Raw genomic sequence first — 17,433 nt, forward strand, 5'->3', positions numbered from 1 at the left:
ATTAGGGTTTGAATGTAAAAAAAAAATCTGGCATTTCTGACTTTGAGTGAGTCATTTGACTCCCCAGGTCTGTTTTAGCTTATCTACAGAAATGGAAACTTCGATAGGTCAGAGAGAGGAAAGAACCTTTATCTGTCATGCAGACACCATCTTCTTAATCACACAGATGGCCGTGACTTTGGAGACCACTAGATTCTAGTGCCCATGAGTGTCTCTTTAGCTGGCGATTGCTTCTTTTCCACTTGTGGACATGTTTAACTGTCCTGTGGGATTTTTAAGTCTCCAAGAATGGCACCATGCCTTATTTAACTCATGTATTCAGTGAGCATAGACAATCAGTGGTGGGCACTGAAGTCCTTAATTAGGTTCCCTCTTCTGACATTTTGTGGCTGTGGAAATGAGGCTCGGTGAGTTGTGATTGGCTCAAGTCAGATAGTCCCAGGGGCTGCCATTGGTTCAGGACTGGGGCTTCTATGCAGCCGCTAGTATTCCTCCATTTAGGCCACTTTCAGAGGTGTGGGAACAGTTAGGAGGTCTCAGTACAGTGACAGTGCCTTGTTAAGCTCCTGCCCAAGGATGAGTAGTTTGGGGGATGCCTTTGGTGTTTGACCAGAGATTTTGTGGCAAATGGCAGATTTTTCTAGATGTGAGGTCTGTTTCTTCTCAGAGACTCACTGTACCGTAATTGTCAAAGCTAGGCCTGGGATGGGGCCAGGCTCTCTGGATCCTCAACAGTAAGTCAATAGGAGCCCTGGCAAGGGACCTCCCCACTCCTGCAAACCTGGTCCCAGGGATGGGTTAGATCTCTGCAAATAATATCCAAAAGCATTTCTCAAACCCAGTGGGTCACCTGAGCTACCGCAGGATCTCTGTGGGCAGGCTGGTGTGCAGGGCCCCTAAGGTCCAAATCACTTGGTAGGTTCTGTGCTTGTGGTTCAGTAACTGGCAGCCAGTGATGTGGCTTGGGGTTGGGGAGGAGACTCCCATCGGCCTGGAGGGCAATCTGGAGCCCAGAGCCAAAGGCCAGTTAAGGACTGGGTTCCTCCACAGGTGCAGGGTGGGTGCTTCAACTTCATCAGCCCTTGGGTCATCCTTGCCTCTGCTACAATTTGTATCTAGATATTCCCTAGATATTCCCTGAAGGCTCATGTATTCAAGGTTTGGTCCTCAGCTGGTGGCACTTTTGGGAGGTGGTAGAAACATTAGGAGCCTGGGCTTACTTGAAGGATAATGGACCCAACTCTCTGAAACTGGGTCAAAATAAACCTTTCCTCCTTTGAGTTGATTTTCTCAGGTTTTTCCTCACAGTAATGGAAAGCTGAGTGACACAGGCTTGCTCAGGACAGGCTGGATAAAGGGCTTAATAGGAAGAGGGTGAGGTATCCACAGTTACTGAGCAGCAGCTACCTGTGCCTAGCATTGTGCTGGGTGCCTGCACAGAGACATGAGCTCTGGTAGCCCCCTGGAATGGACATAACTTCCCCATAATACAGAGCAGAAAACAGAGGCTCTGCTTCATAGCTGTTACATGATAAAAACAGGATACTAATAATGGTGAGGGTCACCAATAATCACTACAGTTTCTTTAGTGTGTCCTACATTCCTGTCCAAATGCCTCATACTTTACACATGTAAATCTCAACCTCATCATGACCTGAATGCCATTTTGAAACTGAGGAGACAATGGCTCATGAAGGGTAATTGATTGGCTTAGTGTCACGTGACTGATAGGTCAGTCAGGAACCGGAATCTGACTCTGGAAGCCCAAGCTTTCCTCATTACAGTTACATTGGTTTGTGGGAATGCAGGTTATGAAGTACTGGAGATTTTGTTCCCTGTAGACTTGAGGTGGGCAGGCTGAACCTGCAAGAGGTAGGTCTTTATGTGATGTGCTCAGCTAGGTTATGCGGCAATAATAAGCAGCTCTACATCTCAGTAGCTTAACATGAAGAAAAGCTTATTTCTTGTGCATGCTACGTTTCCAGGGTGGGGTGAGGGTGGGTTACCTGGCTCATCAGAGAGTCTCTAGAGAACCTAGGTGTTGTGATCTCTGCAGCAGTGGGAATGGACATGATGAACCACTGCTGGGCTCTTGGAGTATGAACGTGGATATGACGCATGACACTTCTCACCAGTCATTGACCAAACTGGTCATATGGTCACACCTGATATACAGAGGGTGGGGAATACTTGTGACTGGAGGGGAGAATGGAAACATCTGGGGAGTGCACCAATGCCCTGGGTGATTCACGGGGCATTCTGGTTGACATGCAAGGCACTCCAGATGGGAGTTGTTACAGAAACTGTAAGAGGTGGGACCTGGTTGAAGGGAATAGGTCCTTGTGTCATGCCCTTGGGGACTACATCTTGTTCTTCCTCTCTGTGTCCTGGCTGCCATGAGGTGAACAGCTTTGGTCTGCCATGCACTTTTGTCATTATGTTCTGCTCACCACAAGCCCAGAAACAATGGAGCCAGTTAACTATCCACTGAGATCCTGAGACCCTGAGCCAAACTAAATCTTTCCTCTTCTAAGCTGACTTTCTCAGGTATTTTGTCACAGTAACAAAAGCCAATATAGTAGCCCATACTAGAATGACCCTGGTGTTTGATGGACTTGGTTGCTCCACCCCTCTGCCTTTCCCAGTTCTTCAGAAGAGGAAGGTGACATTTTATTCTCCACTCAGAAAAGGAGTGACTTTGTGAGAGTTGTGCCCATAGCATGGCTGGGAGATAATTGGTCCAAGGAAAAAAACAGATGAAAGTCGCAAAGTCTCTGCCTAGAAGGAAGTCTGATTCTGCTCTGTAACTTCTGGATGGGCATCACAATTCCTTCCTGGACCCTATTTGCTCTTTCTACTGTAAGTGGTACTTTGACACACGTCACTCTGTTCTTTCATTTTTCATGATCTGTGCAATGAATAGATTCATAAACTCTACCCCTGTTTCTAAGAAAACCAAACTGCAGTTGAGAGGAATTTTTACATGGGCAAAACCTCAGAGTGCGCAGGTGAGCACACCTGGATCAGGACATTTCTGTTTCTGGCCCTGTTTTGCCTGCCAGTCGAGTGACACTGGCTGCTGACCTCAGAGTGGCCTGCAGAGAACCAAATGCAGGCTTTGCAGGGGTCTCCTGTGCTCCACCTGGGGATGGTAGGAATCGTGTCCATGCTGGACAAGAATATCAGCCTTTTGGCCCCCAAGGCCATGCCAGTCCTTCCTGCCCTCCAGTCCTGGTTGGCATTGTTTTTGAGCTGTGCTGGTGGAGGGACAAAGGGAAAAGGCAGTCATTTTCTACATGGTAATTTGCTCCAGTGTGAGGGTGCAAAGAAGCACTCATGAGATTGGCCATCAGATTGACATTCTTGTTCTAAGCATTTTTATTTAAGTTTTTAAAATTTGCATATTTTTTACAGTTGAGGTTTGATCCTCTCAGCATTTGTGGACACATGGTAGCAGCAAAATGGAAAAGTGGAAGGATCAGATTTCATAAAAAACAAAATTTCTGGGAAGGGGAGCAGTGCAGAACTGTGGCTTTGCTTAAGACCTGTGAGCTTCCCCATCCAGCCTGGGGTTTGTCTTGGAGGGCTTTCTACACCACCCCAGGAGGCAATGCTCAGGAAAACCCTCTTGTTTATCTTCTTTTAAAAAAATCCTGTTGGACCTGTCCAACATGTGTGTCCTGACAGCAAGCTGGTTTGCAACCATTTGTAAGGACATGTGGTCTTTCTGTGACCAAATTAATCTAATTGAGAGTCTAACCCCTGCTTTTGTCCTGTCTCCACCCCCCTCCCTCATTTTGTTTTTGTTTTTTTCCCCCAGTGACATGGAACTCTGGAGCATGGGATTGTCTGGGTGGAGTCCCTTTCTGCTCAGCAGCTCCTTGAAGGTTGACAGCACAGCCAGGGGGGTGTTGGGTACAAACATAAATTTCACATGCTGGTCACAGAGTCACATTAGACTAGCCTTCATGTGTGTGGGGGGTCTTAACAATAGGACATAAGTTCTTTTATGTCCAAGCGACTGAGAGGACCCAGGGAGACTGAGGAATGTTTTGTAAGATTTTTAAAAGGGGTGGTGTTAAAATAAAAGGCCACAGTGCAGTTAGAAGTATAGAACTGAGCTGTGTTTTAGAGAAGTCCCTGCATGCAGTCTAGTGAGTGTGGGGGTAGTTAGCTAAAGCTCCCGGTTGGCAGGTTTGGATTCTTCTTTTCCCTTCCATGGCTAAGTGGGGGTTGGGGGATGGTCCCTGAAGCTGTTGCCCTCCCCGCTTTGGAAGAACCTAGTAGCAACTCACAGAGGTCCCATGTGGAGCCAGAGAGCTGGGTTCAAGTCCTTGTTGTGTGGCTTTGGCCTGCCTGACCTGAATGTATAGCCATCCTCAACAGAGCTCTTACTCTGTGCGTGACGTAATGCTAAATGCTTTGGATAATGTCTTGGGGTTCATTTTTTCAGTCACCCGAGGCTCTGAGAAGAACAAGCAAGGCCAATTCAGGTCTGTTGATGCCCAGGCCTGAGCTTTTTTCCTTTTTTTTCCCCCCTTCTTTTTCTCAAGATAACATTCACATAACACAAAAATTCACCATTTCCATATAATTCAGTGTTTATTGATTAACATTTTGAGTAACCATTCCCACTGTCTAATTCTAAGACATATCCATCACTCTCAGATGAAGTGCTGTCATCTGAATTCCCTCTCCCCACATCCTTTGTCAACTGCCAGTCTATTTTCTGACTCTCTGGACTTGCCTATTCTGGACATTTCATTTGAACAGAATCATTCTGTATGTTGAGGCCTGAACTGTTAAGCATATTGCCTTTTGGGAAAATAACTATTTTCCCTAATTTGGTGTAGAGCATTTTATTCTCATTTTGAATATCTCCGATTTATTGTGTGGCTCTCATGAGAACCTATGTGAAATGCATTTTGTGAACAAGTATGAGGATTTTATTATCACAACCTTTATTTTGGACCTGTGTCTGAGTTGCAGACCACTCTGTGAATCTTGCTGTCTTCTTGATAATTTAAAGGGAAGCCATATTAACTTATTTCACTTTGTAAAGGAGGCTAATTATATTTTAAGTGCCGTAATTATTGAGCTACTGCAGGAAAAAAACTGAATAATCAAATATGATAAAAGGGAGTTTTAGGCAGTTCCATACACAGGAAAAATATCAGCAAGGCAACAAAAACACAGTATGTAAATAAAAATTTCGTGAAACATTGTCTGTTTAGCCTTGAGTTATGGTAAGTTAGTGACTGCAGAGAGAGAATTAGCTAGTACCACTTTGTTCTGCTTATTGGCAAGAAGTTGTCTGTCATTAGATATGGTCCTCAGCTCTAGCTAGTGGCTACTGTACTCAGGGTTGCTGACACAAATGCCCTGGATAAGCTGACAGCCTTTGGAAATAACACACTAATATGATGTTGCAGGAGTGAAACCTCTGCACGTCTTCATTTACTTAATTCCATGATTGCCTAATATGGCCCGATTTCTTCAGGTTCATTCTAGAATCCTACACTGTTAGAGCTACCAGGGACATTGAAGTTAACTAGACTGACTCTTTCATGTTAGGAGGAAACTGAGGGCAGATGGAAGTTCAATGATTCCTAAAGTTATCCTGTAATAGGTTGCAGGCTGCATCTTTTAGCAAAATGAAATTGAATATTGTCTATTCTTGGCTTTGGAATTGACTCTTCCTTGAAGATATTTGAGGATTTGGTAATGAGCACCCTTAACTTATTTGTCACTTCCTTTCATCACACTTAGAGTTGTGCTGAGAAGCATGAAGGACTTGGCCATTTGGGAGCTGAGCCCACACCCCATCCAGAGTCTGAGCAGTGTCTGAGTGGCTTAGATCTCGGGCCACGGTGGCATCTGCAGACCAGCATCATTATCATCACCTGGGAGCTGGTCAGAAATGCAGTGCTGGGCCTGCTTCAGGCTTCTTGAGCAGAATGAAGTGTGTTATTGAAATCCCCAGGTTATTCCTATGTTCATTTGAATTCGAGAAGTTCCAGATTAGAAACTTTTGGCCAGTGAAATTACAGATTACTAGGGAAAGGGCTGAAGGGAACTCCTTATGACCAAAATATATGCTGATTCTATACCTAAAGGAGTTACTGTTGCTCAGCTGGGGAGAAGCTGAAGACACAACACAAGGAGTGTGGTTTCCTATTGTCTCCAAGTAAGGAAGGATTTATTATTGGTGACTTAGGCCCTCCTTGTGCAGTCAGAAGTGGACTTGCACAGTTGTGTTGGGGAAAAGACAGTAACCCTCTAACAAATGAGCTGACCTAGGGACACTTCGGTACCTCTCAGCTGGGATCCTGCAACCTCAACACACTGGAGCGTGGGGTGGCCAGCGAGATGGAACTGACAAACCAACATTCCACTCCCTGGCCTTCCTGGTCTCCACGCCTCAGCTGTTTTCACTCATTCAGCAGAAAAAGGGAGACAGAAAAGAAACAAAAGCTGGCCGTGGCAGAGGCCTTGTTAATTAGTAAAACCTGATAAGTCTGTGTGTTGGGTCTGTATGAGGACGAGCCAGGTGGCCCTTCGTGGTGACTTGTGGTGACTTGTTCTCTGTCAGGAGCGAGACTGTCAGATGTCAGGTTTGTGCTCTACAAAGTGTTCTGACCAGGCAAAACACTCAGACGGGGCCACTGTTGGTGATGTTTGGAGATTTTGTGTTTGTTATGAGTAGAATATCCCCTATTACAGGGACAGTGTGGACATTTCTCAAGGTGGGCATTAATCACAAGAGCTGGCAAGCAGGTCATTATTTGTATCTGGTAAAGAGTGTAGTTTTGTTCTTTTTGTCTGTGTGATTCAAGTAAATATTCTTTTTTTTCTCCCCTCCTTTTAAATTAGTAATTGGAGCACATGATTAAAAGTTAAGTATTTTAAAAGTAGTAGGAATTTAGCATATTAAAATAATTTCAACATATTAAAATATTCCTCTTTGGGAAGGATTGTTTTCTTAGTTGCTATCAATTTACCAAATCAATCTTGATTGGGAAAGGTCTTAAATTTTTAATGAATTAGCCAGCCAAGAAAACTGACTTTTTCCTTGAAATAAAATGGGGGTCATCTTTGCGCAGTTGCTCTGGAAAGACTCTGAGACCATCTCGATGGTCTCTTTTGAGAAGAGTAGGCTTCATTTGTAGCTGGTAAAAATATGCAGGTCATGGCCTGAAGCCAAGCATGGTGATGGACAAGCACAGTGGCTAAGCTGTGCACAGTCCCTCCCTTTTGGGAAACAGATATAGGTTTTTTTGGTCTACCAACCATAATAACACACCTGCAGGAGCAGTCGCCTCACTTAACCAGATACTGACACTAATGTACTGGGTAGGTGCTTCATCCCCTTTTACAGATGAGGAAGTGGGTTCTGTGAGGCCAGGTCCAATGGAAGACCCTAGCAAGTGGCACTGTCTGGGTTTGAATCTGATATGGCCAACTGCAAAGCCCCTGTTCCCTCCTCTACACTGTTAGATATGCATTTTCCCTCCTTTTGGTACTAGAGTTTTATCCCAGGGGCACTAACCACTGAACAATATCCCCAGCTTTTTAATTTTTTTTATTTTGAGACAGGGCCTCACTAAGTTGCTGAGACTAGCTTTGAATTTGGTAGCCACCTGCCTCAGCCTCCCAAGCTGGTGGGATTACAGGTGTGCTATGCATTTTTTGAAGTAAAGGTGAAAATTCTATTCTGGAGATGGTTTCTGTTGCTTAGGCTGAGATGCATGTTTGTGTGCAGAATGTGTGGGAAGGAGGGTGCTTAGCAAAGTCACAGGGCAAAAGCTGCACCTTCCAGGAATACCAAGCTTACAGTATTTTTAATATAAAAAGAGACATGGTGTAAAATGAAAAATGTTAGTTGTCAAATGCAAGACTTAACAGACATTTTTAGTGGAAAAACTGAGTATTGAAAGCAGTTTTTCATAGCCCTTGGGATTTCTCTCACCCTATGTTGGACTTCTCTACTTGAGGATTGCTTGGGTGGAAAAGTTGGAGAATCGCTCATGCAATCGCAAGTCCCGGGCCATCTGGGCCTTTTCTACTCTCCCAGCTATATGTGGTGAAAAGGAATTGCTTAACTATGTAAACCAGCGTGGGAGAGTTGGCGCTCTGCTCTGTTTGTACAGCTGCTCCAGGGCTCCGTCTCCGCTATCTTTCGTGGCCCAGAAGTGCTTGTGAATCGGCCAGGAAGGGGTTTCAGAGGCTGGAGGAGGTGAGAACTTGGCTGAGGAGGTGAGTTGTCCTCCAAGTGCCTGTGCCCATTGATGGTCAGCATTGAAAAAGAAAATGTACATGTTGAATTCCCATGGTTCAAAAATTCCAGGAGGGTTTGCAATTGAGAACTTCTCCCTACTTTTTTCATAGTTGCAGTTTCTTCCTCACAGCCAGTCTCTAGTGGAGTCCAGTAGATATGTATCTATCCCCCCTTACCTTCATTTTGTACACACAGAATGGCGCTATGTGCTCTATTCTGTCTTATTCCTCACTTTCTCATTCCAACCGCCCCCCACCTCCACAGAATACCATTGAACCCATGTAACTTATTTAGTGCCTGATGAATTGGCATTTGGCTGTTGGCAGTCTTTGGCTATCATAGTGCCATATGTATGCTATTTTGCATTCATGTAGGATGAAGTGCTAGAAAGTACAAGAGACCAAAGGAAGGTACATTATAATTTCAATTATATACTACCAAACTGGAGCTCCTACCAGTTTCTCACCCTCCCAGCAATGAATGAGGGTGCTCCCCCAGCAATGGATGAGGGTGCTCATCTCCTCCTCCTACACACACTCAGTATTGTCAAATCTTTTTGACGTTGGCTGCCTGATAGGTGAAAAAAAAAAAGAGATTTGAGTTTGATTTGAAAACAATAGAAAATTACACATTTCCTACTTTTGCCTCTGTGAATATTACCTAGTACAGTGTTTCCAACTTCCTGGGGTGGCAAAAGAATCAGAGTTGATTTTTGTTAAGCTATTTATGACGTCTGTATGAGTGAATAATGAAATGCTAAAAAGCAAATCCACAGGATCCTTTTAAAAATAAGCATCACAAGTGGCTGACGTAGCTAAGTAAATCAAAAGCATGCTCTTTGGTTTCCTTTCCGATGGCACATCCTCTCTAATCTTGTTATGACTCGTAGGACTTAAGATCAAAGCGTCACAGAAACACAGGCTCAGCACTGTGAGTGGGGTCTCGGTGTTTGTGCCCGGTGACCTCTGTCTGAGTAGCTTTTTTTTCTCACCCTACCATGGTTCTGTGGCCTTTGGAAAAGATGATGCCTAAATTGAAGCATTTCAGAGTGGAGAGGCCTGGGAGGTGCTCTAGACCAGTTTTCTTTGCTGGCAGGTCATAGAGAAGAGCCTACAGGTAGTACTTGCCTCCAACAAAGGGACAGTAGTTTCATTTGTATTTTTTGATTCCAGGATTGCTGCAGGCAAATTAGGCATGGTTTCAGGAAAAGAAAGTTTGCTCTATGAACTTTTTATAAAATAGTGAACTGGGTGTGTGGAGAAGCGGGTGAGGGAGGGTCAGGACAGGAGAGTGCTTCTAGAAAGGTTTGCCAACACAGGCTTCTAAGTTCTTTGTAAACATAATGTGGTTCACCAAAAAGTGAAGACCTAGAGAAAAGCATATTATCATTTCACAAAGGATCACAAGAGGACTAAGTGTGTGGACGCACACAAACTCCCTAGAGTCATGCTCAGCATGTGCCTCTGTGAAAGTCGGGGTTGGGGTTATCCCTGCCAGCCGGGAGCTGAGCCATGAACTTGCACACCAAATTCTGCACATCCATACACAGTCCAGTGGCCTTATCTAGCATGTCGGGGCGCTAGTCAGACCCAGAGCCATGGTCAACCAGCCTAGTTGTTGGTATCTTCATCTTCCTGAGTCTTCCAGGTGAAAGACCCACTGCAGATGTGTTTTTTGCTTTACTGAAAGGTGCAGACAGGTATCTATAGTCTGCGCTTCCTCCCACAAACACTTCAGCAAACCACTGGGATGAGCGCAGCAGACCCCACACCATCATTGCTGTGGCCTCCAGGTCTCCCCTTCTCTCTTTCCTTTTTTTAAGCAGCTATATTAAGATGTGATTCACATGACATACACTCCAGTGGTCTTTAGCACGTTCCCAGAGTTGTGCAGCCATCGCCACAGGCCATGCTGGAATGTTTGACTCAAGAAATCCCATACCTCTTAGCAGTCTCTCCTGCCCATTCCCCATATTCCTCCTGGCCAACCATTAAACTCCTTTCCATCTTTGTAGATTTGCTATTCTAGAAATTTCATGTAAATGTCATATGGGATTTTTTGGGGGGGACTGGCTCATTTCACTAGGCAGAATCTTCCCAAGGTTGATCTGTGTTGTATCATGCAATCAATCAGTATTTCTTTCTTATTTGTGGTCAGATGATATTCTACTCTATACTATGCCAACATGCCCTATTTTTTTCTTTTATTCATTCATTTGTTGATGGACTTTGGGGTTGTTTCACTTTTTGAATATTATGAATAATGATGCTATGAACATTCATGTACAAGTTTTTTCGTGAACATTCATCTTTATATCTGTTAGATATTTACCAATGAGTGAAATTGCCAGGCTGTCAATAACTCTAACATTTTGAGCAGCCACTAAACTATTTTTTAAAGTGTCTACACAACTTTATATCCCCACTAGCAATGTCCGAAGGTTTTAATTTCTCTACATCCTCCCCAGCACTTGCTCTTGTCTTTTTAATTATAGCTGTTCTAGGTGGGTGTAAATTGGCACTTCATTGTGGTTTTGATTTGCCCTTCTCTAATGACTAATGATGTTAGCATCTTTTTGTGTGCTTATTGGATTTTTGTAAATCTTCTCTGGAAAGATATCTAATTGGCGTTTTGGCCATTTAAAATGACTCATTTATCTTTTTTATTAATTTGAAGAATGTTTTATATATATTTTTTATGTGTGTCCTTTATCGAGCATTTGATTTGTAAATATTTTCTCTCACTGAAGGGGTTGTCTTGGCAGCATCCTGATGGTACCATTTGCAGCACATAAGGTTTTGAATTGGAAGGAGTCTCGTACCTTTTTGTTTTATCAATTGTGCTTTTTTGGTGTTGAAGCTTGGAAGTCTTCACCTAACTTGGGATCACAGATATTGAATCCTGTGTTTTTCTTCCATGGATTTTATAGTTTTAGCTTTTACATTTAGGTCTATGATGCATTTTTTAGTTCATTTTTTCTGTGTCACGTATGGAAAGAGTCTTATTCTATTCCTTTGCGTGTGGCTGTCCAGCAGTTGAAGGCCATGTGTTCCCCACTAAATGATTTTGGCATCCTGTTGAAACTGATTGACAGTAAATGTAAGGATGTATGTCTGGATTCCCTGTTCTATTCCTTGATCTCTATGTCCTTATGCCAGTACCACTTTTGGTGTTTTGTCCTCTTAAGACAAAAAGAGTTAGGGCAGGAATGGGCTAGTGTGATTGGCTATTAAATTCTTTAGATCATTCCTCTGGATTTCAACAACGTTTCCTTTCTCCTGTTTCCTCGTCTCTGTGGTGCATTCTCTTGCTGGTTTCATTAGAAGATGGTATATCCAAGTAATCCTGAGAAATTCCAGCCACTGGCACCTTAGTTTGCTCCTAGTGATGTCACCTAACCTTACTGTAACTCAGCTGCTTGGTGCTAATGGGTCTTCTCAGATGTATAGAATGAGACATTTGGGGTTGTAAAAAGATGCTCTGGTTTCTGAAACTCTCTAATTGGTTAAGATCAGGATAGTACAGCTTACTCTACTGTTAAAAGATTTAAAGATCTTTCCAAAGGGCGACGCAAGTAAGCAAACAATTTTAGCAGATATCTCTCTCTGGTGGGCTGTAAGGCAGGCTTTCAGAGCCAAATCTTGTCCTCTGAGTCTTTCCTTGCACACCTCTGCACTGTCATTTCATGAGAATGAGAATTGCAAATATGGGCATCTATGAAGCAGTAGAGAAACGGAGAAAAGGCCAGACGACTGCCCAAAGAATTGGAACTCTGGCAAGACCACTTGCCATAGCTATAAGCTGCTAAGCCCCCAGTAAAAAGCAGAAAGGGTAGGTGGAGGAGCCTGAGTGATCGTGGGAGGGAAAAATGACATTGTGGTCCAGGGACAAGCCCTAGAGTGATACCAAGGCAGGAGAACTGGGCTTTCTTAGGATCTGCACATCAGTAGCATGGGCTTGGATTGGCCATTTCCTCTTTTCCTGTCTCAGTTTCCACCTGTACAATGAGTGCATTTGACCAGATCAGCAGTTCTCAAAGTACCTTCCATGGGACACTATAATCTAAGAGAGAAGGAATCCACAGGAACCGCCATAGTTGTTGCCGTTCTCTTCCACTGTGAATTGGGTGCAGCTTGAGCCACTTTCAGATGATAGCGCCTAGAGCATGGCTATGAGCGTGGCTATTTTGTTTTATATTGGACATTAACAAACTTGTGCACACAAGCCATCCTCCATCGTGAGCTTTTATTAAGGGCCCTGCCCATGACAAAGGGTGGGGAAGTGAACACATCGGAAGGCGAGAGCTGAGTCAGGTTCTGGATTCCATCTGCCCAAGTGCAGTTCTTTCTAAGTGATCTTGAGCAACTTAATCTACCTGAGCCCCAATCTCTTCATCTTTGAGGAGAGCAGCACTCACCATGATGCTTATTACAGGGTGGCGAGCCCACAGAAAGCACATAGCACAGGCGAGAGCTGGCAAGTTTTTCTGCAGAGCCAGATGGCAAATCTTTTGGGCTTTGTGACAGCAGAGGCCTTACCTCTTTGGCTTTCTGGCTGTCTCTGCCATGGTAGCTTTAAGGAGCCACAATTTGCATATGAGTGGGCGTGGCTGTGTTCACAGAGAAACTTGTTGTTTGTTTACTTTTCTTTTTTTTTTTTTTTGTCACTGAGAATTGGAACCCAGGGCCTTGTGCATGCACAGCACAGCACGTGCTCTCCCACCCATTGAGCTTCACCACCAGCCTACTTCATTTATTAAAAACAGTGAGCAGGCTGGATGTGGCCTGCAGGCTGTCATTGCCGAGCCCCCTCCAGCCCTAACCAAGCACAAAGCCTGACACATGGTGGGTTTTCGTAGATGTCAGCTATTCACAGCCCGGGGTCTGCCTGTGGACTCCAGTTCCCTTGTTCACGGCTCCTTGTTTTTAACAGAATGTTGAGGTCCTGGCCAGCCGGAGCAATGCTTCAGAGCAAAGCCAGGTGGGAGCTGCCATCCGCGAGAAGGCTTTAAAGGAGGAGAACCAGAAGCTGCGGGAAAGAATTGGAGAGCTGGAGCGGAGAATGGCTCAGCTGCAGAGGCAGATGGAGGACGTGAAGGGTGATGAAGCCCAAGCGAAGGAAACGCTCAAGAAGTGCCAGGTGAGGCTCGCAGTTTGCGCTTTCTTTCTGGTGAGTGGCCTCAGACTCGGGGAAGGGGTTTATTACCAGAATTTGGTAGGAAAAGTCAGTCGGAGTATATCCTCTCTGCGAGAGCCGCTTCTTTTGTTCCTCCAGAAGAGGTGTAAATGGGAGGCCTGGGAACAGGGATGATGAGGTCAGGGTGGGAAACCACGACCCTATGTCAGACCCTTTTACCTGTGGAGGCTTCATGGGACCTCCGAGCACCTGCAGAAGCCACCTTTGCACCACCATTAGGCTGATTCTCACTTGAAACTGTTGTTTCTTAACACGTAGTTGATGTTTTTGAGGTTGCACAGGTTTTACCAAACCAATTATCCAGTTTGCTAGACCTCTGAAAGTGAGAAGCTATTAGCAAGAGATGCACACACCCATCTCAGTAAGCAAAGGCAGCTGCCAGTGGAAGAGGAAACCCTGGGTATCCATCCGCATCACCTGCAGACCTCTCTCAGAGCTGACTGAGCCTGGGACTGACTGTTCCATACCTGTAGCTTCTGAGACTCCAGAAGCATAGATATTTGTATTTTCAAAAATGTCCTAGATAATTTAAATGTTTACATGTGGCTAGAACTGGAACTGCAGACAGGCTCACACATCTAAGAAGCCAGCTTCTGTGTGTCATGTGTCATCTTGCACCCATGACGGCATGTTGTGACCACAGCCACACTGTGGATGTCTTCTCGTTCATCTCATTCCACTGAGTTGGCCTCTGAGGCACAGCACATATCTCGGCACTCCCTGACCCAGTGTTTCATTGTAGGGTGAAATGCAGCAGCTGGAGGAGGCCCTTGTGCGTGCCAAAAAGGAAGAAAAAGAGGCCATGTCAGCCAGAAGGATCCTAGAGAGTGAGCTTGCAGATGCACAGGTAAACATGGTGGGCTGTCATCTCTGCCCCCTCATGAAGGGGCAGGCAAAGATTGCCACTGTCATCTCCTTCCAGATAGTTCTGTTTTACCTATAATAATCACCTGAGCATCTGACTGTCCATCTGTACTGATGGTTCTCACCTGGGGGGACATTTGGCAATGTCTGGAGACATTTTGGCTGTCACAACTGGGGGGTGATACTGGCACCTAGTGGGTGGAAGCCAGAGATGCTGCTCAACATCCTTGAAAGCTCAGGACAGCCCCCACTACAAAGAATTATCTGGCCCACACATCAGTGGCACCGGGGTTGAGAAACCTTCGTCTGTATATTAAAGAGCTTGACAGCTTTCCAAAGATAAAAGATGAATTGTGTGAGAAGGCTGGCAGGATTGGTCCCCAAGGCGGTGTGCAGTCAGCTTTCTGGCTGAAGCCAATTTCCCTTCTCCTCTGGGCAAATGCACTCTGCAAAGTACAGTCCTTTAGGATGGCTATTAAAAGGAGCAGGAGGAAGTCATTTCCTTGAAACTAGATAGCTATCTCTATTCAAAACCAGTAGGTTCTTGGAAAATGAGATTTTTCCCATTTGAAGGTTAGAAAGATTATTTGAAGTATATTCTAACAAAACCCTGCACTGAAGTTCTAAATTGAGTTTGCATAGGGACCTCACTGTGATCCAGGTATGTCCTTCCTTTGGCTGGTTGTCGGGTTTTAAAGAACCTGTACCACACATCCCTCAGGGGAGTTTCTGGGGTGATAAAAGCCCATGGGGGGGGTGGAGGGTTGAGAATTAGCTAGAAGGAAGTTGCTACAGTTTTGCATTAGGGACCAACCACTTGTCACAGGGACAGGTGGGGTCTGGGCACAGGAAGTATTAATTGCTGAGTCAGGATTCATCTTTGTAAATGCCTGATGACAGCTTTCCTTTACTGCTGTTTCTCCTGTAAAGCAGGAATCACACAGGGCAACCATAACTCAGGCCTCTCACACCCAAATAGTGTCTGCCCCTTGGGTTTGAATGAGAACCTATTTCTGCATGAAGCCCTGTTTTTTTCTGATTTCCTTGACTGACTGCTTTTGTTTTTCTTTCTTCCTCCTTCAAGTCTAGATCTTTGTTACAAACTCTTATTGAGATGGTTTTGTGCAGATGGCAATTTTACTGTGCTGCCAGATAAAACTCATGATGGTTGGTATTATCCAACTAGTGGCCCAAACGTGGGTCTTACATTTGTGAGCTAGTTGGGGGCAGAAAGAAAGGAGAAAATGTATAGTAATAGGGGAAAAAAATCCACACCTCCATGTCAGGTCCACACCAAGAATGAAGTGCAGCTGTAAAGTCTCTCAGGACATTTTTGGCTAAACAAGAACATTGCCCACATGGGGAAGTAGTTCACCACCTGTGGACTGAACTAATTCCTGTATAGAACAGAAGAGGGCCTATGGGGCCGGCCCACAGATCCTCATGTCATTGCTGCCCCCATCCCCTCCTGTTGTCTAGCCTGGCCTCAGATTATTCCTGACATGTTACTTTTTGGGACAGTGTTCCCAGTGGTGTGGAGAAGGCACAAATGCTTCAATGCAGGTGTAGCTACACACATTGATCAATGGCAAGAATTTAAAATTGGCATGATGGTTTCACCATCTTTACCTAAATTAGCTGGTCTCAGGACTGTCATGAAAAATATATCATCACTATTATTAAAAATACATCATCACTCCAAAATAATTTTTTCTCTAATATTGAGGACCAGATCGACAGCTTCTTTCATTCAATAACTTATTTGCATGCCTCTTGTCCTTAAAACTGGCAACCAAAAGGGAACTTCACCCTTGAGGAAGAGGAAAGAGTAGCTGATATTTTTTTCACACAACATTTTACATTTAGTGACTTTAGTATCTGTTGCAGCTTTACATGTGATAAATATTTATTTTCACGGCAACTGGAGACAATGGTGAACTTCTACCCGATTTACTGTGACACAAACTGTGGCAAAGGGATGTAAAACGTGTCATTCTTGGTTTGCTTGACTCTATCCCCTGGTCCAGGACTCTGCTGCTAGCTAGACTACTTGAACTGCATTCAAGGCAAAGATGTCTATCATTCTGATTCCTGGTTACTTCTGCAGATGGAGAGGTGAAACCACAGTTCTTTCCTTCAGGGATGGGATCTATTCTGTCTTCTTCCCCAGCCCTACTGGGCTTCTGTGCATAGCAGACAATAGAGGGAAAAGCTCCAAGGATTCCACTGTTGTTGTCTACAGTTATTGTGGCAAAGGCTCCTTCTATTAAAGCCACTCCTCCTTTAAGCTCACAAGTTCATTGAACTTGGTTACTGATGTGGGCTAATTTTGGTTTAGTTCTGCATCCATTGACAGAAAATGGTCCCAAACTCATGGGCACTCACTGTACATCACCAACTTTGACTTTATTCTCCACTTTGATAATTTTCTCCAAATTTTTGTCCCACTATTAGCAAATGGGCTTGTGTCATTTGGTCTTAGAAATATAGTCACTATGACTATGAAGCATTTCATTCAACATTGTCCTTGTGACTGGTTAAAAAAGTGCAGTGTTTCCAAGTTTACTTCTTTTGAGATGAATTTGAGACATGTTTTCTTGGCAGTGACTTATCAGAACACATTTCTTGAATAACTGAAGAAGCGGGACATTGTTCTAGACAGTGATTCTAAACTTTGGGGCATAATTGTTTGGTTAACTTTTAAATGAAAATTTGTGGGTCTCACTTTAACAAAAAATATGATCCTGTCAAGGGGCTAGGATCTATAATTTAAGTAAGGAGTACCCCAACCTTTAGTGATTTTGTTATAAGAAGCCTTTAGACCTCTTTTGGGAATAGCTATGTTCAGTGACTGAGTTACTGCCATGTGCTAATAGCAAGCCTCAGGGAGGAGATACGCTCAGTTAATCTGCTTCTTGCCCACATGGGTCTTGCTACCTTGCAACAGGGGCAAGCATACAAGAGATATTATAAACATAACTTATCAAAATGATTATTTTAGGCACTTTGTGTGTTGAAGTGAGGAAGTTTGGGGGACCCCCAGGACCAGGATGGATGAGAATGTGGTACCCCCAGTGGCACAGGAGGAGGAACCT

The 17,433-nt window shown here is 44.3% G+C and overlaps 1 protein-coding gene across 1 annotated transcript in view; it reads left to right on the forward strand.

Annotated features, from left to right (window-relative positions):
* The window catches only part of Cgnl1 (cingulin like 1), a 155,035-nt gene that overhangs the window by 108,260 nt on the left and 29,342 nt on the right, over nucleotides 1–17,433 (forward strand). Inside the window, exons 9-10 of the mRNA XM_026384805.2 lie at nucleotides 13,211–13,417; nucleotides 14,217–14,321. Coding sequence (XP_026240590.2) covers nucleotides 13,211–13,417; nucleotides 14,217–14,321 — 312 coding nt within the window. The remainder of the gene's footprint in view (nucleotides 1–13,210; nucleotides 13,418–14,216; nucleotides 14,322–17,433) is intronic.

The sequence above is a fragment of the Urocitellus parryii genome, chromosome 6 (genome assembly GCF_045843805.1).
Source record: "Urocitellus parryii isolate mUroPar1 chromosome 6, mUroPar1.hap1, whole genome shotgun sequence".
Lineage (NCBI taxonomy): Eukaryota > Metazoa > Chordata > Mammalia > Rodentia > Sciuridae > Urocitellus > Urocitellus parryii.